At 53.0% G+C, this 16133-nt stretch overlaps 3 protein-coding genes across 4 annotated transcripts; 2 read left to right on the top strand and 1 right to left on the bottom strand.

Annotated features, from left to right (window-relative positions):
• Window positions 1-1129: 1129 nt before the first annotated feature.
• ERICH4 (glutamate rich 4) lies at window positions 1130-3033 on the bottom strand. The gene is made up of 2 exons (XM_004388802.2): window positions 2606-3033; window positions 1130-1921 (listed from the first exon to the last, which is right to left on the bottom strand). Exons 1-2 carry the CDS (start codon window positions 2777-2779, stop codon window positions 1715-1717), a joined length of 381 nt encoding a protein of 126 aa, XP_004388859.1. The 5' UTR covers window positions 2780-3033; the 3' UTR covers window positions 1130-1714.
• A 908-nt stretch (window positions 3034-3941) lies between these two features.
• Window positions 3942-9895, top strand: DMAC2 (distal membrane arm assembly component 2). 2 transcript variants are annotated; one of them, XM_023742681.1, is made up of 6 exons: window positions 3942-4103; window positions 5457-5653; window positions 7196-7276; window positions 8068-8204; window positions 8398-8560; window positions 9700-9895. In XM_023742681.1, exons 1-6 carry the CDS (start codon window positions 4086-4088, stop codon window positions 9815-9817), a joined length of 714 nt encoding a protein of 237 aa, XP_023598449.1. In that variant the 5' UTR covers window positions 3942-4085; the 3' UTR covers window positions 9818-9895. The 2 variants fall into 2 exon arrangements, with proteins under 2 accessions (XP_023598449.1, XP_004391310.2); XM_004391253.3 differs by lacking the exon at window positions 7196-7276.
• Window positions 9896-14230: 4335 nt separating this feature from the next.
• B3GNT8 (UDP-GlcNAc:betaGal beta-1,3-N-acetylglucosaminyltransferase 8) lies at window positions 14231-15960 on the top strand. Its single transcript, XM_004388744.2, has 2 exons — window positions 14231-14280; window positions 14735-15960. Exon 2 carries the CDS (start codon window positions 14767-14769, stop codon window positions 15958-15960), a length of 1194 nt encoding a protein of 397 aa, XP_004388801.1. The 5' UTR covers window positions 14231-14280; window positions 14735-14766.
• Window positions 15961-16133: the final 173 nt, after the last annotated feature.

The following is a 16133-nucleotide window of genomic DNA, read 5'->3' as shown; positions in this document are numbered from 1 at the left end:
TGATTCCTATGAGGTGGAGTTCAGACATACCTCCTCTGCCCACCATCTTTACCAATTCTGACACCAACCATCCCCCTACCTCACAGCACTCTCTACTTCTCTGCTGGGTTCAGTAATTCATTGCAATGGCCACAAAGAACTCACAGACAATACTCATGATTACAGGGTTTATTAGGGAAGTAACAAGTTACAATTCAGGCTCCGGATACAGTTCTTGCATCAGGACAGCCTCTTTTCAGCTGTGCTTGCAGGCCTCTGCTCTGCTCAGGAAACTATTACAAAGCTCTTTTAGCTCCTGCCAGTAAGTCCCCAGAGGCAACCCAGGCACTCAGCTTTCTCACTCCGTGGGCCAGGAAGCACACTGCACGGTCTCCTGTTGGTCTCTCCTGCCACGGCTTCTTGCCGTTTTCAGGGTTACAGTTCTCTCTCCCTCCTGGTTCCAGGAGCTTCTCAACACAGGGATCTCGGGTCCAAAGGACTCACTGTCCACTCCTGGCTGTTCTTCCTTGGTGGTGGTAGGATCCTCTCTCTGCTCTGGAGTTGACTCTCTTTTAAGGCAAAACTGACCAATCCCCTTGGTGGGCCACAATTGCCTTGTTTGCACAGTTACAAGACCGTGGCTAGAAAGGTCACACAAAAACAATCCATTGCACTGCACCCACACTCCATTTTCAAACGTCTGAAATACTGCTATGCAAAAGAAATACAACAGGAATATCTAGAATCAGTAAAGGCATAGAGACAGAGAGTGGATTAGAGGTTGCCAGGGGTGTGGGGCGAGAAGAAAGGGGTATAGTGTTTCTGTTTGGGGTGATGAGAGTGTTTTGGAAATAGATGGTGGTGATGTTTGCGCAACACTGTGAATGTAAGTAATGCCACTGAATTGTAGACTTAAAAATGGTTAAAATAGCAAATTTTATGTTAAATATATTTTACCACAAAAAAAAAAGAAAACCCTGCACACGCATTGTGAAGAGTGTGACCAACGTCGCTGAGCAACTTGTGCAGAAATTGTTGAATGGGAACCTAAACTGCTGTGTAAACCTTCACCAAAAACACAATAAAGTATCGTTTTTAAAAAAATGCAATGAGAGCTACATATATAATTTTAAATTTTCTAGCAGCCATGTATTTAAACAGTGAAAAAAAATGGATGAAATTCATTTATATAATTTTGATTTTATCTCATATACACAAAATGTTATCATTTCAACAGGTGATTAATAAAAACATTATTGAAATGTTTTACATTCTTGTTATCATACTAACCGCCTGAAATTGGCGTCTTTTATACTTATGACACATCTCAATTCAGACTAGCCATGTTTCGAGGGCTCACTATCACGTGGCTGGTGGCCACCATATTGGACAGGGTTGATCTAAAACCTCATTTGCAAGAATCTGTATCATATTTGCAAAGAGTCCCATCTCCCAGGCAAACATCAGTTTCTCAGCTGCAAACCTCTGTGTATCACCCACAACACACAACACGCTCATGGCTTATCTGCAAATACACCTACAACTCCTCTGCAGAACTTTCCACATCACCTGGAAACATGGCCAGAGCTCACAGGCCAATGCTCTCATCCAAGACCCCTGCAGAGAAAGCACTTGCTCAAGGAACAGGTGTTGATTTCAAACCTTGATTTGACCCGCAGATCCCACCCTCTTCTTTGCATAAACGTCACCTCATTGAAAACACACTGGCAGGACGTCAGATAGTTATCTCAAAGTCAGGGAGGCAGGTGGCTGGGCAGAAGGCCCCCAAGTCTTCCTCCTGCTTCCTCGTAGGCTCTTCATCCTCATCTGCCTCACTGCTCTCCTCCTCCTCCTCTTCCAGTTCCTCCCGCAGCGCCCCCATCTCCTGCGCCAGGCTGCACAGCTGGTCCAGCAGCTGGATATCCACTCTGCGGAGGTTCCCCTGCCGGTCGGAGTGGGGAGTCATGGGCATTCCACAGCAGACAGCAAGGGTTGGCTTGCTGATCTGGGACCTGGGGGGAGCAGGTCCCCCTCAAGTCCTGGCCCGCAGCTTTGGGGTGGGGTCCTCACTGTGTCTCTGCACCTCAGACCCTGATCTGTCAGCCTGCTTCTGACAGTATCTCTTGATCTCTGCCTCTGTCTCTCCATTTCAGCGTCCCTCACTGTCTCCACCTCTCTCTCTGTCTCTGAGTCTCGGTCTGTTTGTCTCTCTCATTATACCTCCCTCTCTCATTATCTATCTCTGTCTCCATTTGTCTGTCTCTACGTCTTTCCATGTCCTGTCTCTCTGTCTCTCCACTTCTCTGCCCCTGATCTCTCTGTTGCTCACATTTAGTCTCTTTGCTTCTGTTCTTGCTCTCAGTCTCTGCTTTTCATCTCTGTCTCTTTCTTGGTCTTCCTGTCTCTATTCTTGTCTCTTATTCCTTGGGTCTATGTCTATGTCCCTCTCTGTCTCCATCTCTCTCTCTTCCTACCTCTGCCCCTATTTCTCTCTATTCCTGATTCTCAACTGCTGACTTTTGATCTCTGTCACTGGCACTTTCTATTTCCAGACTGTTCATCTCTCTCTCTCTCCATCTCTCACCCTCTTCCCACCCCACTGCTCCATCCCCACCCCCCCACTCACCAGCTCCTCCCAGATCCACAGCAGCCTCTCCCGGGCATCTCCAGTGTCTGTTCCTGGGAACACAAGGGTCTGGCCAGGCCTCTCCGCTGGGGGGACCTCCCTCAGGGCCCTCGGGGGTGGGCCCAGTTCCAGGGATACAAGCCTGGCCTGCCTCAACTGCTTCCACCGCTCCATAGCCTCTAAGCAGTGGCCACAGGGAGCAGGAAGTAGCAGGGTCCAGAGTGAGCCAGCCGCTTGAGGAGCTCCTGGTGGAGGGAGTGAAGGGCAGCCAGGCGGGACCAAGGGAGGCGGACAGAGGCGTCCCAAAGTTCATTCTCCAGGGAGAGTCAGCCGGCCTCCTGTGTTTCGGTTCCTTCTGAAGTCTAACCTCAACTCTGCTCACAAAGGTCCAACCCCAGCCTCTCACGCTAAGGTAAAAACTCACCCCTCCCTGCCTCTTCCCAGCAGCCACCCAGGCCTGGCCACTAGTGGGTGCCCAGTATCTGTTGACATCTGGCTTCCTGCCTTCTCCTGGGCCCCTCCCACCTCAGGTCCTTTGCATTTGCTCTAGACTTTGCCTTGAATAATCTTCCCCCAGATCTCTGAATGGCTGTTTCCTTATTCTTCACCTCCACTTAAATGTCCCCTCTTCAGAGAGGCCTTTCATGATGGCCTCAGGCCCCAGTCACTCCCTATTGTATTACTTGCTTTTTACTTGATTCTTACCAAACACTACCTGGAGTCCTGGTGGTGCAGTGGTTAAGAGCTTGGCTGCTAACCAAAAGGTCCGCAGTTCAAGTCCACCAGCCCCTCTTTGGAAACCATATGACGCAGTTCTACTCTGCCTTGTATAAGGTCACTATGAGTCAGCTTGCTTATTCATCTGTTTTTCATCCAGCCTCTCCCGGCCTGGAATGTTGACCCCGTGAGGGGCTTAGTAAGTATTTGCGCAAGGAATGAATGAATAATTCTATTCACAAGACTTCATATTGAATCTTCACTCTGAGAATTCCAAACTGAACTCTAACACCTCATGATACTAGTCTCAACTCAGTAGCAGGGAAGAAAGGTGCATTACATGAAGGACTGCCCACCCTCTTCTAGAAAAGTCTTCAGAGTCATAAAGCCGGTGGAAAGGGCACTCTGAGCAATCCCTAATCCAAAAGAGTCAAAATACGTGTGCCTTCAAGAAATGAAAACCAGTTGCCCTTGAGTAGATTACAACTCATGGCGACCCCATGTGTGTCAAAGTAGAACTGTGCTCCACAGGTTTTCAATGGTTGATTTTTTGTAAATAGATCACTAGGTCTTTCTTCCAAGGCACCTCCGGGTGCACTCGAACCTCCAACCTTTCGTTTGCATCACCCAGGGACTCTGCGTCTTTAAGAGGAGGCCTGGAAAATAGAGAGGCGTGGCCATTAGAGATGAAGCCTATTACTGAAACAGTCAGGCGGGACAGGACAATAAGATCTGCCCCTTCCGGTTACGTAACTCTAGCAAGATGGCAGCGCCCAGGGCGGTAAGTGATCGGAGCACCTAAAGCCTCCAAAACTTGTTTTCTCTGCCGCCTCCGCCTTTAGGACCGCTGTTGGCACCCAGGAGGGCAAGGAGCCACGAAAGGGCAGGAGCCTCTCCCGCTAAGCCTCGCACTGGGAGTGTAGACCGGGGACGATCGGACAGGGAAAAATCGAGACACAGGCTGTGGAGGGGCTTTAGCGATTGAGAGGGAGCCGGGACTTGGAGAGAGAAACCAATAGGAAAGCCGAGAGTTGTGAGGGACAGGGGAGAAGGCTGATGCTCGAGCCAATCAGAGTTAGGGCTAAGACTACGGGGAGCAAATGGGTAGGCGAGATTGGGACCTGGGCGGGGAGGTGGGGGGCGCTTGGAAGGGATTGGCCAAGATTCTGGCCTTTAAAGGTCAAGGGCAGGAGACCAAAGAATAAACTTGTGCGAACTTTATGGAAGAATTAGGAATTTTGATGGGAGACCAAAGGAATAATAAGGAGTGAATCTGGTAGTTCCAAGGGAAGGACCTGGGGGAAATTAAGGAGAGAATTTGCAATATTCATCGAGAGAATTTAGAAAGAGAAAAGGAAGAATTGGGTAAAAACAAGGGATGAATTTAGAAAACATTAAGGAGAGAAGTGTAGAGTTTAAGAGGAATTTTGAGGGGAAATAAAGTTTTAGGCAAAATTAACCCAAGAATTTTGGAAAAACGAGAATTTGGTTAAAACAGAGAATTCAGGGCAAGTTAACATGAGAACTTTGAGGGGAAGTAAAGGAACAGTTTGGGGCTTTAAGATATAAATCAAGAGTGATTTGGAGTGGCACAGTCGTTAACAGCTATGGCAGAAGGTCCGCAGTTCGAATCCACCAGTCACTCCTTAGAAACCCTATGGGGCAGTTTTACTCTGTCCTTTGGGGTCGCTATGAGTCGGAATCGACTGGACAGCAACGGGATTGGTGGGGTTTTTTTTGTTTTGTTTTGTTTTAGGGAGAAAGAAACTGGTAATTCCAGAAACCCCAGGGAGAACTGGATAAAATTAAGAGCAGAATTTGTGGGAAATTAAGAGGTCAGATAATGAAAGTATTGACAGAAAAGTAAAGAGTTTTGGGAAAATTAGGGGAGAATTTGGGAAAACCAAGAAAGTTTGATTACACCAAGGAGGGAATGTAGGGTTGATTAAGGGGGAGAACCTGGGGGAAAACGTGGGGAAACTTTGTCAATCACAAAGGCGGAATCTGGAGGTTCTGAAACAATTTAGCAAGGGCCAGGGAGCCAAGTATTCATGGAGCAAGAACAGGGGGATCCAGTGCTGTCTCTCACAGGAAGTCCCAGGCTGAGTCCCTCCTCTCCTGTCCCCTTCCCCAGTCCCTGTGCCTGGTGGCGCCAGTATGGAACAGGGGTACCAGGGGTGTCCGTGGCCTGAACAGGATGGTGGCCCCCCAGGGCAATCAGAGGAAGAGGAGGACGCTGGTCCAGTTCCTGGCTGACCACTTCTATGATGTGCAGGCTCTAAGGGAGTACTTTCTCCATAAGCAGGCGTTGAAGGTACACCAGGAAAATCGGTGAGAACCCCTGGCCTGCACGACCTTGTCCGGAACCATCTGCTCAGGCCCTGGGAGTCCAAGCCCACATCCTGCCCTCACCCCTCCAAGGTCCTGAACGGCCTCAGGGAGCCCCTTGCTGAGTCTTGCATCTTCATCTCCACCAGGGACTCCTATAGGCAACCAGTTGCCCACCAACATCTCAAACCTCACATGGCTAACACCAAACCCTTGATTTCCCCCAAAACCTGCTCACCCTCAAACTTTCCCCATCTCAGTAAACAGCACCACAGCCCACCCAGTTGCTTGGGCCAAATTCTAAGGGGTCATCTCTGATTCCTCTCTTTGCTTCTCTGCCCCCCACATCCAGTCCATTGATAAAATGCCAGAATATTGCAAATATGACCAGCTCCCAGCACCTCCAGTTTCTGTGGTCTGGTCTGAGCCCCTTCATTTCTTGGCTGGATTACTGCAGTAATCTCATTGGGCCCTTTTTGCCCCCTGTAGTCTATTATGGAGCCCTGGTGGCGCAGTGGTTAAGAGCTTGGCTGCTAACCAAAAGGTCAGCAGTTCAAATCCACCAGCCGCTCCTTGGAAACCCTATGGGGCAGTTCTGCTCTGTCCTGTAGGGTCGCTATGAATCAGAATTGACGCAACAGCAGTGGGTTTGGTTTGGTTTATAGTCAGTCATAGTCTAGAAGGCAGCCAAAGGACTCTTAAGAACATACAGCAGATAACATTACCACCCTGCCTAAAACCCTCAAATGGGTTCTGATTGTAACTAGAATAAAAGCCAAACTCCAAGGCCTAAAAGACCTGGCCCCTACTGACTCTGCAACCTTCTCCTACCAGGGAACACGCCCCATCCCCTCCCTACCATCCCCTCCCCCGCCCCACCACCACCTGGTGGGCTCTGGCCTTGACCTTGACATCCCTTCTCACCGCTCAGATCTCTGCACACGTGTCACCTCCGAGAAACATTTCTTTTTCTTTCATTGTGGTAAATATATAGGTAATAAAACATTTGCCGTTTCAACAGTCTCTACATTCAAGAAGCATGTCTTGACACCCAGTCTAAATCAGACCACTCCCTCCCCTCTGCCCGCTCAAGACACTCCCAGTCATTCCGTGTGTTTTACTTTCAAGGCGGAATGGGCAATCTCTGCAATTTGCTGCTATTTCCTGGTTTCTTATCTGCCTCCCTCTAAAATGTGAGCTCCCCAGGGCAGGGCCTGTTATCTGTCTTAGTCCCTACTGTGTCCCCCCTGCCCAGCATTTGCCGTTGAGTCGATGCTGACTCATAGCAACCCTGTAGGACAGAGAACTGCCCCATTGGGCTTCCAAGGAGCGGCTGGTGGATTCGAACTGCCGACCTTTTGGTTAGCAGCCGAGCTCTTAACCACTGCGCCACCAGGGCTCCAGATGGGCCTCAGTATTTATGGCCTGAATGAGCCCGTCAGGCTGTCTCAGATCTGGTACTCTGGACTCTAACCCTCTCAGTTGAGGCGTGGTGACAGGTGCACTGTTCCCAGGCCTCGCCCTCACCTGTGGTTTTCTCGGCAGGTCTGTCAACTCCATCAAAAATCGGTATGGCCCGTACATCGCAGGTGCCTTTTCCGTCCTGAATCAGGGAGGCGCAGTCAAGTATGACAGCCCAGGTGTTGGAGTGGGGCTGGGGGAGGCGGCCAAGCATCTCTAAGATCCAGGCTCTGCAGTTAACACAGACTCCATGCAAGTCCCTGGTCTCTGCTGCCTACTGGCTGTGTGGCCTGGGGGCTCGTTCCTGAGCCTCAGTTTTGTCACCTGTAAAGTGGAATGGTAATAGTCTAACCTGCAAAGTTGGCAGGAAAGACTGAATGAGATTTCACAATCTAAACACTTGTAATAAGGCCTGGCGTAGCGTGTGTGCTCAGCGTGTGCTTTTCTTTCTTCTCTCGTTGTTCTCTTTTCTTTCTTCCTTTCCTTCCTTCTTCTTTCTTCTCTGCCTTCTTCCTTTTTTTTCCCCCTTCTTTTATTTTTTTCTACTTTTATGATTCATGTAGACTTCGTCTACTCCCATCTTTGTTCCAATTAAAATTCTCATTTGGTTTGAGCACCTCCTCCAGTAAATTCCTTGGCAGTGGTACCCGTGTCTGTGTGTGTCTCGTGTCTTCTGCCCATCAACGAGGGTTCTTCCATTATAGCTGTTTTCTCTCACATGACTGTTAATCAGTAATCTTTGCGACGCTCAGTCTCAGGGTATGTAAAACAGTGAAATATTCTATCTGTGATGGCATCGTCACAGGGATCCAGTAAATCCATATATGTGAAGCCCTTAGTACAGGGCCTGACATACACCAAGTGCCCCAAGCAGAGAACAGTAATTGTATTATATAGGAGGTGGGGGGCCTGGGGTGGGGGTTTCCCTGCTGACCCCCCATCTCTTCCCTCTCCAGGTTTCAGGGCCAGGAGTGGATCCGGCCAAATGGACGTGGCCATTTCTCTCTTGACTTCTTGAAGTTCCAGGCCGTGCCTGTAGAGGCTGTGGATGCCAGTGGCTGCACCCTCAACTACAGCGGCCTGGACAACCTCTGTGAGTGGGGTACAGTGGGGTGGAGGGGGAGGGTGGTATGGGCAAGGCCTCTGAGTGTTTCCCTTTGGTGGTGGGCTCCAGAAGAGTCCTCGGTGGTGGGCTCCGGAAGGGTCCTTGGTGATGGGCCCCAGGAGGGTCCTTGGTGTGGGCTCTAGAAGGGTCCTGGTTGCCATCCCTCCTGTTCCCCCTGCAGTGCCCCTGAAGGAGCTCCAGTCCCTCTGGCTGCAGCGCTGTCCCCATGTGGATGACTGGTGTCTCAGCCACCTCCACCCGCTGGCTGACTCACTGCAGGAGCTCTCGCTGGCCGGTTGTCCCCGCATCTCCGAACGGGGCCTCGCCTGCCTCCACCACTTCCAGTAAGACCCCAGCACCCCCACCCCCGCCTGCCCAGCCTGGGCCCCTGCCAAGGCATCTCCCTCGAAGCCCAGATGCGGGACAGAGAGAGAGGAGGGGGCGTGGTTGGGCAGCTCCCCACCTCCCCCACCTCCATAAGGGCCTAGCGTTCCTGGTGGGTGGGCACAGGTGCGCAGTCACAGCGGGCCTCAGGGAGAGTGAAAGGCTCCTAGTTTTTCTTGCTCTTTTGTTTTCTATCTCAGTGAAACATCTATGATGTTTACACTGCTGCAGAATAGGAGCCAGAGGTGTCTACTTCTAAGTAGCACGGTGGCTTACATGTACTTTGGACAGCTCTGCCATTTTCTGGGCAGTTATGAAGATTTTTTTTTATTGTGGTAAAAATATACATAACAAAACATTTGCTAATTCAACAATTTTTGTATTTATAATTCAGTGACATTGATTATATTCTTCACGTTGTGCACCCGTTGTCACTATCCTTTTCCCAATTATTCCACCACCATTAACATAAACTCACTGCCCTCTAAGCAATAACCCCTCCTTCTCCCTCCCTCCCACCCCTGGTAACACTAATAATCTTTGGCTTCTACGTATTTGCTTATTTCATATGAATGAGCTCATACAGTATTTGTCCTTTTGTGACTGACTTCTTTCACTCAGCACGATGTTTCCAAGGTTCCTCCATGTGGTGGCATGGGTCAGGACTTCATTGCTCTGTATGGCTGAGTGATATTCCGTTGTGCGTAGATACCACATTGTGTTTGTCCGTGCATCTGTTCATAAGGCATTTCTGCTGTTTCCACCTTTTGGCCCTTGTGAAGAATGCTACAGTGAACATCGGTGTAGAGTAAAATGTTGTTTTTTGTTTTAATTTTAGGAAGCTAGGGATTGAACAGAAACCCTGGTGGCATACTGGTTAAGAGCTATGGCTGCTAACCAGTAGGTCGGCAGTTCGAATCCACCAGGTGCTCCTTGGAAACCCTATGGGGCGGTTCTACTCTGTCCTTTGGGGTCGCTATGAGTCGGAATCAACTCGACGGCAAGGGGTTTGGGTTTTTTTTTTGGTTTTAGGGATTGAAGTGGGGTTCACATACACACTGTCTTATGCTGGCCTCCCACCCTGCGTCCCTCCTTCCAGGAAACTCCGCAAGCTGGACATCTCAGACCTCCCCTCCGTGTCCAACCCCGGCCTCACTCGGATCTTGGTGGAGGAGATGCTGCCCAACTGTGAGGTTCTGGGGGCTGACTGGGCCTAGGGCCTAAAGTCGGCACCAGAGGAGCAGCGTCGGGACGCAGCCGGCCCTGTCCCTGCCTAGCCTTCAGCCCCTCCCCATGCAAGCAGATCTCAGCAGGCTGTGTGCAATGCCTGACCAGCTCTCCACACTGCTGCCCTTCAGCTTATGGTTGGAGTCATTCAGCGCAGGGTGTGGGGAGCAGTGGGCTGTGGCCCTGGCAGGAGGTCAGAGGAAAGAAGAGCTTTAGTCACAGGGATATTTATTTCCTGCCTCGGGGGTGCCTTGGCTGGCTGCACCCTTGGCTGAAGGTCACAGCTCCTGTTAGGCAACCCCCTCCTTCCCAGTCCCAGTAACCTCTCCCTCTCCTGCCTCCTCAGGCATGGGGAGGTGAAGGCTCCCCCTGGAAGTAGCCCCCAGGGCTGCACTCTCCTTTGTGGCTGCCCTACACCCTGCCCACGCTTTTCTCAAAAGACCTTTCTCAAGTCACTCTCGTGTGGGTGTGTGTGTGTGTGTTTGCGCGCGCTTGCACTGCTGTTTCCTGCAGGGACCCTGACTGACCTAGGGATGTTCTTCCAGGGCAGGACCGCTCAGCTCATTGCAGGCTGTACAGCACCCCTGGCCCACACTTGCAAAATGCCAGTAGCACCCCCTAGTCCCATGGTGATCGATTTATTGACTCTCGGCTCCAAATTCAACTCCTTTGTCTGCTCTGTGAAAGTGGATCTGGGCCCTTGAAATATTTTTCCTTTGCCAACTCACATGATGCTAAGCTTTGCCAGTAGGGGGCACATGAGAGCCATGACAAGACAAAGGCTTTTGCTTCCTGGTTCCGGCTCTGGTGTGCTCGCTCAGCAGGCCCTACAGCACATGCAGCTTCCCCTGTGCCCAGCTCCTGTGACTCTTCCAGTACCTGGCTCTACAGTGCCGGGGGGCCAGCAGCTTCCCCCGGCCCCCTCCCCCAGTGGTTTCATACGGGAATGCCTCTGCTGAAGTGCCTCCCTGTGAACAACTCCCCCCGACCCCAGAGAGCGGATTTCCAGTAAGTTCCAAGGCACCTTACTAGCCAGTCCCTCGTTATTCCAATCTACCATTATATTTAATATTAAACTTTATATTAAACTTTCCCGGTTCAAATTTGTGTTTTTTCTTCCCGATTGGATCCATACTGATATGAAATTGGTACTCAGAGTGTCCCAGGAGACAAGACTCACAAAGGTGGGATTTGGGGATTGGTTTGCTCATGCCCTTGGGCTTGAGCACGGTACTGAGCTCTTTGCCAATGGGAAACAAGAGGCTAGAAACCCACAGCATGCAGTGGCATCACAAGTGATCAAGCCATCACCTGGTGGTGGTGATGAGGTGCCAACAAGGCACACGCCTTGGGGGACCTAATAATCCTAAAGACTAGGGTGTGAGATGGACTCTTTTGAGTGCTTACAAATAGAAAATGACAAGTTCAGGTCTGCTAGCTCAAGTTACAGTCCAGGAATTAGTGCTTCCATGACAACTCTAAAAGAAGTTCTTATTTCTTGTAGCTGCAGGGCTGATATTACCAAAAACCCAACACAAAACTTGATTTTGTAGGTTGTTGAATTATGACAGTTGAAATAACAGTCTGCACAAGTTTCTCATATGAAAGTTAGGGCACTGGTTGGTAAAGAATGGGCTTCTGAAATCTGGAATGAAGACATCCAGTTGGAACCACAGGAGACTGACAATCTTGAACACCCAAGTCACTGTTCCCCTCCTGCCAGGGTTTGAGAAGACTATCAACCTTCCTGTGCTCGATGTCTTGAAAGGGGATGTCTCAAGACAGCACAACCAGCCCTTGCTGCCACTAGGCCCATACATATCTAGGTCAAGTCTCAGCATGCTCCAGGGGACAGGTATACACTATGACCAGGAAGGAATAGCTTATTCACCAAAAGAACTGCAGGACTTTGCAAATATACCTGGGGGACATGTACAGGAGTGGATTCTAAGAGTGTTAGACCAATGAGGGTGGAATCTAACACTGTTGTTAGGTGCCCTAGAGTTGGTTCCGACTCATAGCGACCCTATGTACAACAGAACAAAACACTGCCCAGTCCTGTGCCATCCTCACAATCATTATGTTTGAGCCCAGTGTTGCAGCCACTGTGTCAGTCCATCTCATTGAGGGTCTTCCTCTTTTTCGCTGACCCTCTACCAAGCATGATATCTTTCTCCAGGGACTGGTCCCTCCTGATAACATGTCCAAAGTACGTGAGACAAAGTCTCGCCATCCTCACTTCTAAGGAACATTCTGACTGTACTTCTTCCAGGAGAGATTTGTTCGTTCTTCTGGCAGTCCATGGTATATTCAATATTCAATATTCATCGCCAACACCATAATTCAATTCTTCGGTCTTCTTAGTCATTGTCCAGCTTTCGCATGCATATGAGGCTATTCTGTTAATATGTGTGCACTTAGTAGCCATTCCAGATTTAATGGGTTAGCTTGTGCACCTGGAGGTGGTTCTAACATTTCACTTGGCTGGTTGACTGGAACTTGGAGTCAACAGTGACCTCTAGTTAATGAGGCTGAGATGCCAGAACTGCCCAACATGAAGAGGGAATCCAAAGGTTTAGGGAGATAGGTATGTTGGATTGGGTTTATCATATTCCAACCCCCGCAATGTTCCACAAGAAAGCACTTCTTACTAGCCAATCCCTCTGTTACAGTTAATAATTTCCTGTTATAGTTAATTATTCTAAGGTCCCTGTTCAAATGGCTGTGTGGTTTCTGTCTTCCTGATTGGACTAAGACTGATGGACAGAGCAGCCAAAGTTTCACCCTTAGAAATTTCCAGACGCCCCCAGGAGGGGCAGTGCTGCCCCAGGTTGAGAATCTTTGTGCCCCCAGGCAGAAGGTAGATAAGCCAGGAGAGCTCATGTGGCCCTCACCCCATCTCCCGGCCCTGGGATCCCCCTCCAGAGGTGCTCAAGCCCCTGCTCCCACCCCCTGGCTGTCACTTCCCACTCCAGCTTTCTTCTAACCCACTCTTCCTCCAGCTGTTCCCATGGGCTCCATTATTCAAACCTGGGAAGAGGAAGTCAGCAATGGACAGATAAAAACTGTTGCTGCTGACAGGCAGGGTCCCCGAGATGATCTGGACAGCCTCTCCCCAACCCACAGTCAGGAGAAGAGTCAGCCCAGGCTTAGTAGGGGGGCCCTAGTCCCATCCCAGGTCCCAGGAGGTCTGGGATGAGGAAGCCCCACCCACCCGCCTCCCCAGACAGCTGATGCAGCCCCAACAGCGGAGGCCTCTGGAGGGCTGAGAGGTAAACACAGGCAGACACCCTTCCTGGTCCCAGGAGAGCCGGATGTGAGTGTTCCTGGAGTCACTGTGCAGCTGTGGGAGGGGCCAGGGCCCCAGGGCAGACCCACTCCGGGGCTGGAGGTGGGAACCGGGCTGGAGTGGATTCCCTGCAGACCGCCCAGGCACTGATGCGGATGGAGGAGGTGAAGGGGTGACTTGGCCCTAGGGTCCCTGTACCCCGCACCCTGTCACCCGCTCCTTCCCCCCTTCAATTTGTTCCTTGCTGGCTCCCTTCTCCATCTCCCTGTGTCTGGCTCTTGTTCTCTGACCCCCTCCTCTCTGCCCACGGCCCTATCTCTCTCCACCTGCCTCTCTAATCGCTCTTGCCCGCTACTCTCCCCACCAGGGGCTTCCGGGCCGCCCGTTCTCCTTGCCAGCTCCATGTCCTCATCTTCCCGTCCTCTCTCTCTCTCTTCTCTTAGCTCTCTCCAGTTCCTGTCTCACCCAGTCTTTCCTCTCTTCTCCCTGCCTGCCCCGCAGGCCTCCCCTGGCTGCCTGTCCCTCGCTCCACAAGGTCACAAGGTCGTCTCTCCAGCCCTCGACTACCTTTCTCTCTTCCTCACCAGCCCCTTCCCCACCCCCACCCCGACTCTGGGCAGCAACCACAAACATCCCTGTCTCTGGCCAGGCCCGTCCATTCCCACTCAGCACATTCATGCCGCCTCCTTGCCGTGGCCTGGCGCCAGCCCCTCAGCCTCCCAGTCTCTGCCTGCTTGGGACTCGGCCTCGCCCTGGGTCACTCTGACACCATCCATCCCAGACTCAGGTCTGGAGCTGGCCTCACCCTCCCATGGACTCGCCCTCCCCAACTCCAGGCCCCTGGTTCTCCTCTCCCAGGCCTCGCAGGGCCCGCTGTGCCTCTGGCCACCCCCTGCACCTTTCCCGGCGGCAGTGTTGTCAGAAAACCAGCCCCAACACGCCAGAGCCCCAGCACTCAGGTCTGGCGCCCGCCCTCTCCCTCCCCTCCCTTGGCCCCGCCCCGGCCCCTCCCTACCCCTGGGGCCCTCCCAGCCTCCAGCTCCCTCCTACCCCTGGACTAGCTGGGCTGGCTGCTAGACCAACACTCAGAAGGGCAGAAGGGAGATCTGAGCAAGGGCCCAACCGAGGTCCCGGCGCCGAAGCTGGTGAGAGCCGGACCCACAGGTATGGAGGGAGCAAGATCCCCGGTTCCCAGCCCCTGTTGAGGGAGGGAGGTGGAAGGAGTCTACACCGGCAGGCTGGGAATCAAGTGATCCTGACTCCTGGGGAGAGGAATGAATGGTGGGTGGGGGTGTGAGCTGGCAGGGTCGGGTCCCTGGTCCCTGGGGTGGGGTCGGGGGATAGGCAGACCTCTGGGAGTTTAGGAAGGTGGAAGGAGTGGGACTCCAAGAGAGAGTCGAAAGAGCAGGAGGTTGGAATGGGATTGGAATGGGGGATCCCTAGGTCTAGGAATAGAAACAGCTGGATCCCTGTTGAGGGAGGGTCTGGCATGGGAGAAGCTGGGACGGGGGCTGGCAGGGACTATGGGGGGACTGAGAGGCTGTCTGCCCTGGGGCCATGCTGGGTCCCCTCTGAGGCCCATCCCTACACCCCAAAGTCCCCCGCACCTCCCTTGCAGCTCCAGCGGTGGCCCCTTCCCTGGGCTGGGTCATGCGCTGCCCCAAGTGCCTTCTCTGCCTGTCAGCACTGCTCACACTCCTGGGCCTCAAAGTGTACATCGAGTGGGCATCCCAGCCTCGGCTCAGCAAAGCCTACCCAGGACCCCAGGGCTCCCCACCAGGCCCCACGCCAGCCAGCCTTGAGCCCACCCTGCCTGCTAACCTCTCAGCCCGCCTGGGCCTGACCGGACTGCTGCCCTTGGCTTCCTGGAACCAGCAGCAGTGGCGGCTGGAGACCCTGCCCAGTGCGGACAGCACGGAGGCAGGGGGCTGCCAGGCTTGGGGGGCCGCCGCCGCCGCTGAGATCCCTGACTTCGCCTCCTATCCTGAGGACCTCCGCCACTTCCTGCTGTCGGCAGCCTGCCGGAGCTTCCCACGGTGGCTGCCTGCTGGCAGCGGCGGCCAAGTAGCCAGCTGCTCAGCTTCAGACGTCCCCTATCTGCTGCTGGCTGTCAAGTCGGAACCAGGGCGCTTTGCAGAACGACAGGCTGTGAGGGAGACGTGGGGCCGTCCGGCTCCTGGGATCCGGCTGCTTTTCCTGCTGGGGTCCCCAGTGGGTCAGGGGGGCCCTGACCTGGGCCCACTGGTCGCCTGGGAGAGCCACCGCTACAGCGACCTGCTGCTCTGGGACTTCTTCGACGTCCCCTTCAACCAGACACTCAAGGACCTGCTGCTGATGGACTGGGTGGGACGCCACTGCCCTGACGTGGCCTTTGTCCTGCATGCTCAGGACGACGCCTTCGTGCGCATCCCCGCCCTGCTGGAACACCTGAGGGGCCTGCCCCCAGCCTGGGCCCGTGGCCTCTACCTGGGTGAGGTCTTCACCCAGGCCAAGCCCCTCCGGAAGCCCGGAGGGCCCTTCTATGTGCCTGGGTCCTTCTTCGAAGGTGACTACCCAGCCTATGCCAGCGGGGGTGGCTACGTCATTGCTGGGCGCCTGGCACCCTGGCTGCTGCAGGCAGCGGCCCGTGTGGCACCCTTCCCCTTCAACGATGTCTACACCGGACTGTGCGTCCGTGCCCTGGGCCTGGTGCCCCGGGCTCACCCAGACTTCCACACAGCCTGGCCAGCAGACCGCACCGCTGAGCCCTGTGCTGTCCGTGACCTGCTGCTGGTGCGGCCCCTCAGCCCCCAGGATAGCATTCGGCTCTGGAAACACCTGCAGGACCCACAGCTCCAGTGCTGAGCCCAGAGGGGCAGGCTGAGCAGGTGTGGGCCCCAGCTCAGCCTCTCCTAGGCCTTGATGGGCAGGAGGCGGTCCTAGGACCCAGGCTACTTGAGCCACTCCTGGCTTTCCCAGGCTAGGGATAAGACAGGGGGACTGTTCCGCTACTTTTTTGTTTTTTAAAAACATGCACT

The sequence above is a fragment of the Trichechus manatus genome, unplaced genomic scaffold (genome assembly GCF_000243295.1).
Source record: "Trichechus manatus latirostris isolate Lorelei unplaced genomic scaffold, TriManLat1.0 scaffold00216, whole genome shotgun sequence".
Lineage (NCBI taxonomy): Eukaryota > Metazoa > Chordata > Mammalia > Sirenia > Trichechidae > Trichechus > Trichechus manatus.
The sequence above is the reverse complement of the archived record's forward strand: the minus strand, read 5'-3'. Positions and strand labels throughout refer to the sequence as shown.

Coding starts and splice junctions, on each gene's coding strand:
- B3GNT8 (XM_004388744.2), top strand. CDS start 14,767: ATGCGCTGCCCCAAGTGCCTTCTCTGCCTGTCAGCACTGCTCACACTC.
- DMAC2 (XM_023742681.1), top strand. Junction 5,654..7,195: donor AAGGTACACCAGGAAAATCG/GTGAGAACCCCT, acceptor TTTTCTCGGCAG/GTCTGTCAACTCCATCAAAA. Junction 8,205..8,397: donor CAGCGGCCTGGACAACCTCT/GTGAGTGGGGTA, acceptor TTCCCCCTGCAG/TGCCCCTGAAGGAGCTCCAG.
- ERICH4 (XM_004388802.2), bottom strand. CDS start 2,779: ATGGAGCGGTGGAAGCAGTTGAGGCAGGCCAGGCTTGTATCCCTGGAA. Junction 1,922..2,605: donor TGTGGATCTGGGAGGAGCTG/GTGAGTGGGGGG, acceptor TCCGACCGGCAG/GGGAACCTCCGCAGAGTGGA.